We start from the raw sequence: 10,416 nt of genomic DNA, 5'->3' as shown, positions 1-10,416 counted from the left end.
AGTGTCCCAAGCGGAGGTGTCATATGGAACCATGATACGATTCACATGTGTGAAACCAATTGCATTAACTGTACTTCTCTTTGATGTGTTGCATACGCTGTCTCAAATTTCCACTGCATCCACACACATCCACGTTTTTCTGATTTTCTCCTCCCACGGATCTGACCATTTTAATCCTACCCTTTACGAAGCTAGACTTCTTTTGAAGGGGTGGGTGGGTGGCTGGTGGTGGACAGTATTCTTCCTCCTCATCTCGCACTCTTGGACTTCATGCCCAACACACACATTCGACTTTTCAACGAGCAGGCTTCGATTCAGGTCATCAAATATGTATATCACGTATGTTTTGATGGAGGTCACCGTACCTGCATTTTAGGCATCCATGCTACGTTGTTGTTTTTTGTTGTTGGTTTGTTTTTGTTTTTGTTTTTAGGATGGATACATGCTTCATTTCTTGCCACAGCATTGCAGCATTGAGCTGATTGTGTGGGGGAATAATGTTGTGCCCTTATTCGGGGAGATGGGATGAGGGTTGGGAATGTTTATGTGAGTGACTGCACCACTGACATTATGACGTGGGTATCTGATTTAAGCGAATCTTAATAATTTGCTCATGTTTGGGATGGCGGCTTGCGCAATGAAGGGTATGGGAGGAGGGAGAGTGGAGGCGGAGAGAGGAGGGTTCTCAGGAGGGATAGGGATAAGGCACGGAGGAGTTTGTCGGTTAGAGATGGGAGGAGGAGAATGTGCGTGCGTGCGTGCGTGCGTGCGTGCGTGCGTGTGTGTGTGTGTGTGTGTGCGTGCGTGAGCGTCTGTGTGTGTGTATACATGAGTGTGTGTGTGTGTATGTGTGTGTGTCCATGCGTGCGTGCGTGTGTGTGTGTGATATCATGTCTTGATTTACATATTTCCTTAACTTACTCAGCATCAGTTTATTTGTACTGCATTGCTGTTGTTTTTTCACATGTCTATCAGTGAATTTCTGTACCCGTGTATGGATAATAAACCAATCTTGAGTCTTTATATGTTCATGTTTCCAAAATGCATCGAACAACGACGTGGATCACGTATTTGATCGTCAGCATGTGTATACAAAAGAGCCACACGCGCTAGTCAAATTCTGTAAACCAAGCAGCATCTATCAATAACTGTCCCACATGCAGTAGAGATTGCCGCTCCAGCATTGGTCTACACAGCCACAGCAGAAAGTGCAACGCCGGGCAGTGACTAAATTTCTGGTGCAGCCAGCGTCTCTTGAGACGGAAGGAGGCCGACGACGATGTGTATACGCACGAGAAGGATGGGGGAGGGGTAGGCAAGAGGTTAACATCACCAGGTTTGCACAGATGTTGATTAGGAAGATCGGAAAAACTCCTCCTTTTTCACCCACCTGGCTGATACGGAGAAATGAATCACGGACATCACGAACCCTTGTAATGGAATTCTCCTTCTCTGGATCTCCGACGCTCACCAATTATGTCCTCTTTCAAAACGTGTCCGTTCAATATGGCCTATGAATATGATGAAGCATTGTTGTCCGTCCCCTTCCACATACCCCTTATTTGCCCCTCCTAATGAAATCTCCATGTCGTGTGTGTGCTTGTGGGTGGGTGTTCAATGTGTCTGCATGTGTGTTTGTAGAGGCATATTTTGTGCTGTTTTGGATGTAATGATTCATATTTGCAATCTGTGTTATTGTCTTGGTTTTAATGTGTAGGCACATAGATATTTTTCTCTCCTGTTATTATTATTAGCAGTAGTAGTAGTAGTAGTAGTGGTTGTTGTAGCTGTAGCAGCTGTTGTTGAAGTATAGCAAGAACAGCAAAGTTCTAATCGCTTAGATGAATATGGAACTGTACATGTTTTGGACACGATCTGGAACAAGTTGCTCCATTTTCTCTCTAAGCACAATATAGAATGAATGCAGAACGCGCATCTGTGTGTGTGTGTGTGTGTGTGTGTGTGTGTGTGTGTGTGTGTGTGTGTGTGTGTGTGTGTGTAAGTGTGTGAGTTAGTGATTGTGTGTGTGTATGTGTGTGTGTGTGTGTGTGTGTGTGTGTGTGTATGTGTGTGTATGTGTATGTGAGTGAGTGAGCGTGTGCGTGTGCGTGTGTGTGTGTGTCTTTGGTGGATGGTGGTTAACTGGGCATAGTATGGAATTAAATTAACAAAATTCTGTTTCTCTCTGGTAAAGTATGAAATGGTTAATTTCTTATATCTTTCCGGACACAGAATAACAAAAGAAAGGGAAAAAAATATTAAAAGACCATCTTAAGTAAATAAGATCGTCTGGAGAATTATCACTTCACCCGCAAACACAAACACACGCACACAAACTCAAACGCATAAACGCGCGTGCGCATATGCACATAACGCTTATCGATTTCCAGCTCCTGTCTTCTCACACGCACACAACATGTTGACGCTCATTTCGGATTTTCTTTGTTCACTCATTTTCCTTTTATTTTCTCCGAGCTTTCGTGACGATGGCTTCAGCCACACAATCCTTGTCCAATTTACAAACGCCATTATCCTAGCGCATTGAAACCAATTTTTCTATTTCTATTCATTTACCTATTTGTTGTTGTTGTTGTTTGTTGTTGTTTTTTTTGTTGCTTTGTTTGTTCCATTTCGTTTTATTTCAATATCCTATATTTTTCCAGCATTTGGTACGCTCTTGCGGCCTGCCCAGTGCGCTGGCTTTTATGTAGGTCACGCATCTCGTGCTTCCACTTTTGGTTTTAATGTGGGGTTGCGTATATGGCTGAGTCCGCACGTTTCAAGGCCTCCTTGAAACTGAAACGAATAGCCAGGACACTAAATACGATGGGAGACTAAAATAGCTGCGAAAGATGCATATATACTGAAAACAAAACATCATCAGTTGACATTTAAAACTTCTTCGATTTTCTCACACAAAAGACATAAGCAGAGACATATGTACGTCTTGGCCCTCCCGATAAGACTTCTTTCTGTCTTTAGCTAAGCACGCTGCCGAGTTAGCATGCAGTGATATTTTTATCTTCCCGCTCGATACCACGTCTTTGACGACGCGAGGTTCACGCCGACTGCTGCTATCCCTGTGCTCCACACACACCATATTCTTTCACGTTTGGAACATGGCTTTTGTGTCTGTTATAATACAGTCGTCCATTCCCTTTCTGCCACACGTGTTCAGCCTTCTTTGCACCATTACATAGTTGATCACTTTCTGAGTCAGGAATTTTCTATAACGGTGAACGGGGGGATTGGGGGTGGGGGTGGGGGTAGGGGTGGGGCGCGCGGTCGACAAACGAAGAGGTCGTTGATATGGATAAGCTAACAATACGCTACCAAGGTGAATATTTACGGAGGTATGCGTCGTGATGTCCCATGGATGGATCATCAGTACCTATGTTGGCTGTTGGTTTGTTGTTTTTTTGTTTTGTTTTTTTTCTTCTTTTTCTTCTGCGTTCGTAGACTTCAACTCCAACGTTCATTAGAATGTATGTGGGTTTTTAAAGTGTTTATTTTTACGTGCATGTCTGTTTTTCCCCCCGCCATGTTGGCAGCCCTACTCCGTTTGTTGTGGTGAACAATACCTGAGGTCTTCACGTATGTTATGATAATAACAATAACACTAACAACAACAACAATATGATAATAATGATAATGATAATAATAATAACAAAAATAACAGGTAATTAAGTAGATAAACAAATAACACTAACAATGATAATAATAATGATAATAATAATAATAATAATGTATATTTCTACAGTGCCCTTTCCCTCCAGGAGTTCAGGGCGCTTTACACGAAAGAAACAGTTACAGATTACATAAACCACTCATGACCTCTCTCTGTCTCTGTCTCTCTCTCCACCCACTCCCCTCTCTCTCATTTCTTGTACATGCAAGTGAGTTGGAATGCATGGAATGGTTTCGGAGAAATAGGAAACCAAGAGTGCTTAAAGATGGGTTCTGAAAAGATGAGTTTTCGGTGAAAAGCGAAAGGCAGAGACTGAATCAGATTAATGGATGTGATGTGGAATGTTGTTCCAGATATGAACAGCAGCAATGAGGAAATAGAGTTCGCCACAGGTTCTTGTACTGACACGAGGAATTTTCATAAGGTAACAGTCATAGGAAGAGCAGAGAGTTCTTGAAGAAGAGTAAGCACAGATGATGTCAGAATGATAGGTAAGTCCAGTGGAATGGAAAGCAGAAAAAGTAGAGACACCCAATTTTGTATTCTCAAAATTCTCGCCTCTACAGGGAGCCAGTGCAGAGTATGGAAGTGAGGAGTAATGTGTTCAATTCGTAGGGCTCTGAGTCAGGTGGGCAGCATTGTTTTGAATTTTTTTAATTCGCTGAAGAATATCATGAGGACAACCTGTCAAAAGAGAGTGGCAAGAGTCGATTCGTGGCAGCATAAAAGCGGAAATAAGGGTGTTTGTAGTTTTAACAGAAAGGTACTGACGAACAGAGTTAATACGTCGAAGTTCACAACTGACACTGCGTATCAGACTGACCATCTTAGCATGCATACAAAGGATTGAGTCAAGAACGACTCCGAGGTTCCTTGTTGATTTTGAAAATTTAAGTATGGCATCACCAACCACAAGTGATTCAGGTAAAGAGGCAAATGTGGACTTTCTTCTTTATATCGCATCACACAAGGTGACACACCATCAGAGAGAAAGACAGAGACAGACAGACAAAGATTGAGAGAGATGGATCTAAAACCATGAATCGGAGTCCGCATGGCTAGAAGTCAGACGATGAAGGAAATAAATAGTTGGAAGTTATATCTTATTTCATTTTGTTCACGACACACACACACACACACACACACATATATATATATATATATATATGTGTGTGTGTGTGTGTGTGTGTGTGTGTGTGTGTGTGTGTGTGTGTGTGTGTGTGTGTGTGATCTGCTTCCCTCTTTTAAATCTCTTTTGATAAGCAGATGTTGTGTGGCGTATGCTGATCAGTCCAGCACAATTTGATGCAGCCTTGAAAAATGGGAACCCAGAAACTCACCGTCTGGATTTGGAGCCTGTGAGTGAGGAGCAGACAGAGCCCATGGTGAAGAGTCCACTCCTGGACACAGGAGGTGTCATGAGAGCAGCTGCCTCATTGTACAGCCCTCGGTGACCACGGCTCTGTTCACAACACCCTTCCTTTCTCACACAGCATGCTGCGCTGAAACATGATGGGAGAGAAACAGAAGAGGATGCTACTTTTGTCACCTCGTATTTAGCAAAAGATGAGAAGGAAAAGAGGAAGAAGGAGACAGAGAAAAAGAAGATGAAGAACAACAAGACCATCATCATCATCAACAACAAAAACAACAAGAAGGAAGGGGAGAAGGAGGAGGGGGTCGAAGAGGGGAAGGAAGAAGACGTAGAATTGTCAACCTCAAGCCTTGGGTTGGAATCCCAGTCATGGCGCCTGATTTTTCCCAATCACTTATGTCTACAGATGTGCAGATCTGCTAATAATACGTAAACCCCCTTCGCGCATAACATGAATAAAAATGCGCACGTTCAAGGTCCCATGATCCATATCAGCTTTCGGTGGGTTATGGAAGCATTAATATACCCAGCATGCACACCCCGAAAAATGAGTATGACTGCTTACATAGCAGGGTAAATAAAGTAAAACACGGAAAAGCCCACTCGATCTTACGAGAGAACGTGATAGTTGTAGCTCTGGAATGAAGAAGAAGAAAATAAGAATAAGAACAAGAAGAACAGGAACAAGGACAAGAACAAGAAGAGAAATTAACTGTCCTTGCGGTTATCTTAACATCATTTCTTCATCTGGTGCAATAAAAGAAAGTAAAGTACACCATGCAGAGACATGGACGTACAAGACGGAGCAGAAGAGAACAATAAAAGTCGATAAAATTGACTGGTAAAACTAAAAACATTTCAAATGCTCCCTTTGTGAGACTCTTAAAAAAAAACAACTCGTAATACGTCGGTTTGTGGCTCACCTCCAAGACAATGCTTTCCAGTCCGATTGTCTTGCGTGTTAAAACTTAAATCACATGTTTCTTCTATTTGTAGTTCCTTTCGGTAAAGTTATGTCTGTTTCTAATGGATGAAGGTAAATCAATTATTAATGTCTGCGTGAATTGGCTTTTTGTTTTTTTCTCTTCGTTCTTTTGACATCATTCTTATTGTTTGTATGGTATATGTAAAATATGTATAATTTTTATATGTAAAGTTTCGATGCCACCAGGGAGCACAAGAAATAAACCTTTTGCCTTTGCCTTTGACACGTATAGTACTGAGAATATACTATTCTATTGTGAACTACTTCCTCCTTTCGATGGAACATCTGCTCCGCATGAGTTTGCTTTCCGTTCGTGTCCGCCGTTTCAATTAAGAACCTTTCGTTTCATCTATATCCTCTGTTCTTTTAGCGAACCCTCTTTCGGTTCTTACTCAACAGCCTTCGGTTAATATGCTCAATAGGTGTTTCGCTGATAAAACCCAGCTTCAAAGGTCAGGCCTATTAAGTAACATACATTCCTAGGTAATGTACAAATGGCATTAATTGCCGGAAATTTTATTATCACAGCATCAAATCCTCACACTCTTCACTACGCCTCACTCCCATACTTTTTTGTTGCGTCAAACGTACTGCTCTCCAATGACCTTTCATTGTTGCTCACTCTGCCATTTTTGAGGAGATCAGAACCTTTCTTTGTTTTTGTTTAATAATTGTTCATGCACAACGGCCATAACGCGAACTCTGTCACCGAAGTTTGTCGAAATCACTGGTTTTCAACTTGACTGAATCAGTTCTATCCGCAGATGCTTCTGAATAATCTCTATCTGTAGATATTTCCGTGACGACGAAACTCCTTCACAACGTCTACGTTTGGAAACGATTTAACTGATATAAATACAAAATTAGGCTGGCCATCTGCAATCATCAAACTCCTGAATGCACACGGAATCATGCTGTTCGTTTTTTTCTTAAAACATCCTATCAATAATCAAACTCATCTCTTGCAGCCAAAGTGCAACAACTACAGTTTCGACAATATTCATCTACACCACACTGCTTAGTTATGATTTAGCATAAAGTCGTCTGTATCAACTACAGATACTTCTGTGATTGCTCGCTTTCTCAGCTTAGTCTTTCGGATCAGACCATAAACCGAAGTGCCGTTCACAACAAGCAAACGTTTCTGTACCCACGGAAACAAAGGGAATGTCCCTGGCAAAATTCTTCAGAAAAAAACCCAACAACTTTGACAGTAAAAACAGATAGTGAAAGCCAACTTTATCTACACATCTTCTGAGCTCTCCATCTGAAACCCATGCGTACTGAACATCGTTCATTATAAATGTTGATTCCAAGGTTACAGATCTTGAAACAGGCCTTGTTAAAAAAAAAAAATCAACAAAAAAAAAAAAAAAAAACACACACAAAACAACCCGCTCACTGCCAGGCACACGGCTTCGATTGCATCAATAAATAATAATAAAAAACAAACAAAAAAACACACACCATCGAACAAGATATGTCATTAACACGGAAGTCATCACACTGAACCAACACCAGAATAAAAAGAGAAATTCGATTTGGAAATGTCAGGTGAGGCAGAGACGGCGAAAAGAGTCGTGGATCGATGACTTGCGTCATGAAGACACCAAAGGAAGACACGATAGATCGTCACAAAAGTTTCCGGGCTGCACCGCACTGAATCATGATACTCAACGAGTTCCCAGTCCCAGTCATCTGCAGTAGGATCTGTGACCAGTCTTGCATTATAAGTCAGTTTCAGGAGACTCCATTCTGGTGATGTGCTAACCACCTGAAGTATCACTAAGACACTCCTCAAGGAGCTTTAATCGTGTGTGAATGGATTCTGCACCGTTCCATGTGTAAGCATACTGCCGGTGCAATGAGCACTGGCACTGCCATTCCCTATAATTCAACTCTGTGTGTGAAGGATTCCACCTAATGCCGCTCTAAAATCCCTAGCATTGCCGTCCTTTCAGATGAAATAAACTCCGTGCTTGTAAAGGGTTCTGTTATTATACACCACTGAGCGCTATCAGCTCTGGTACCGTCACCCTTCACTATAAAGTGAACCCACAGAATCACGCCAGCCGGCAAACCGATACTAATTTTCTGTCTTCCCAGCAGAAGTGAAAATAATGTGATAATGCTCCCACTATCACAGCCTAACCTCCGCAACGGTTATTTGGCATAAGGCACACTGCATTGCGCCTGTTTCCGTGCCATCAATGTGATTCAGCGGCATTCAGTTCATTTTATGAATACTTTTTTTAATGGTGCAAACACATTTTGTGATTTGTAATTTTCTTTACACACACACACACACACACACACACACACATATATATATATATATATATATATATACATATATATGGGCAGGTAATTTTTAACATATAAGGACCGGGATTGATACTAACCCCTCCACAAAACATTATACACTACACTATAATACTTTGCGTTTATTTCTTTTTATACAAAATAAATCCAATCTGGAAATGCCCCCCACCCCCACCCCAAGACCCCCTACAACAAACGCACATTGCCCGTTTGTCGTAAATGGTCGATGAAACAATCGAAGGGAAAAACAAAAAAAACAAAAAAGACAAAAACAACACGAAAAACAAAAATAAAAAACGCCACCAACAAATAACCACCCCAGATCAAGGACACGTATTAGCACCCCACATCGTCAATCTCGGGGAGGTGGAGGGAGGTGAAGAGGGTGGCGGTGGAATTGCTTCAGACTCGAACCTCGTATCTTGGGACAGGGGAATCTACCTGCTAGGCCCATTCCACTAAAAATAACGCATTATGATGCGTTCAAATATTCTGGACAATAGAACAGAATCGCATTAGCCCTTCAGATGCTCAGGTTCACTTCTCATGCACCATTTTGCCCCCTCTCGCATTCCACTGCATTACAAGCCACTGTTATCTCCTCGTAGCGTATTTCTAAGTTTACACACACACACACACACACACACACACACGACGCACAGTTATAACCTCACATTCCAAACACCTCTTTTCGTTCTCAATACCGAATAAACGGATAGTTTTAGTATTGAGACAGTCACATGCATTATTCAACAGGTTGAAACGGAAAGATTAACAGACGGATATACCGAAAAGAAAACAATACCGTAAGAAAGAAAGAGACAGACAGACAGACAGACAGAAAGAGAGAGAGAGAGAGAAAGAGAGAGAGAGAGAGACGCCACGACAAATGTCAATTAAGAACAAATTATTTTCTTCCAAAAGAGAGAGACTACTAAGCAACAATCGAAATTTATTTAACAACAAGACAGTGCAAAAAACACACGGCTTAAATCAAGAGAGAGAGAGAGGAAGACTGGGAGGAGAGAGGGCACAAGATTGTAAAATCTTGACAAGCTAACAAAAAGCAAGCAGAGGTAGACAGTGGCAGAGAGAGAGCGAGAGGGAGGGGCAGACAGACAGACAGAAAGTGACAGAGAAACAGATAGGAGCACAGAGAGAGAGGGGGGTTCTCCTTCCCAGAATTTAAGGCATTTGTTCACACAATCTCAAAATAAGCTGGGTGACCTTAATTAAAGCAATTAAAGTTTCAAGACGAGTGAAGACTCCACAAAGTATCATCAGCACAACTCATAGATGACAGGCATAAGCTCACAAGCTCCAAAATTCCGTAAATTCAATACTCACATACATATTAACAGTAGTAGTAGTATCCTCAACAGGATTGTGTGGGATAGCCTGAATCGTGCATGGATGCAACGAGAAAGCCATAACAAACTAGTCTAACATAAGCTGGCTAAAAGTGGCTCACATAATGTAAACCATTCTAACATAAGCTGGCTAAAAGTGGCTCATAAAGTGTCAGAAAAAAAACCTGTTGCGCAAGAAAAAAGCAGAAATAAAAAATATTTGGCCTATCATTAATTTCATATGCAGTTACTTTCGCGTATGTTTCACGATCTTGAACCGTCCTTTATTTTTGTTATGTTACATTTTCTTTCATTCATTAGAAAATGTTTTTCGTACAAAATGAATAGGAGCCATGCAGCACAAATACCTTCAGTGGTGAAAGAAAGCCTGTTTGTCGCTTGTCACTTTCAACGATGTGGCACGCAACAAGCGATCGTCTGCAAAATCTCGAATGCGCGTGATTGAGCGTGCATGAGTGCGCGTGTGCTGTGTGTGTGTGTGTGTGTGTGTGTGTGTGCACTCATTATTTTTTCCAAAGCGCGAACCGTCGAAGACGACAGTTCGCCACGTGTGAAGAGAAAGGGAAGGAAGGAAGGGATAAATCGATGAGAGCAGACGACAGTTTGAGGGATGAACACCGCAAAACCCCTTGCCTCCTGCACCTGGCCTCACGTTGTCAAGGAAACCAGTGTCAAA

General features: G+C 41.7%; 1 protein-coding gene across 1 annotated transcript in view; it reads right to left on the bottom strand.

The window, feature by feature from the left end:
* LOC143285643 (uncharacterized) overlaps positions 1-10,202 on the bottom strand; it is a 23,807-nt gene extending 13,605 nt beyond the window's left edge. The window contains exons 1-2 of the mRNA XM_076593039.1: positions 10,088-10,202; positions 5,029-5,190 (exon numbers count right to left, since the gene is read on the bottom strand). Coding sequence (XP_076449154.1) covers positions 5,029-5,108 — 80 coding nt within the window. The 5' untranslated portion in view covers positions 5,109-5,190; positions 10,088-10,202. The remainder of the gene's footprint in view (positions 1-5,028; positions 5,191-10,087) is intronic.
* Positions 10,203-10,416: the final 214 nt, after the last annotated feature.

Source organism: Babylonia areolata, chromosome 9 (genome assembly GCF_041734735.1).
Source record: "Babylonia areolata isolate BAREFJ2019XMU chromosome 9, ASM4173473v1, whole genome shotgun sequence".
NCBI lineage: Eukaryota > Metazoa > Mollusca > Gastropoda > Neogastropoda > Buccinidae > Babylonia > Babylonia areolata.
Note: the sequence above shows the minus strand (reverse complement) of the source record. Positions and strands in the feature narration are given on the sequence as shown.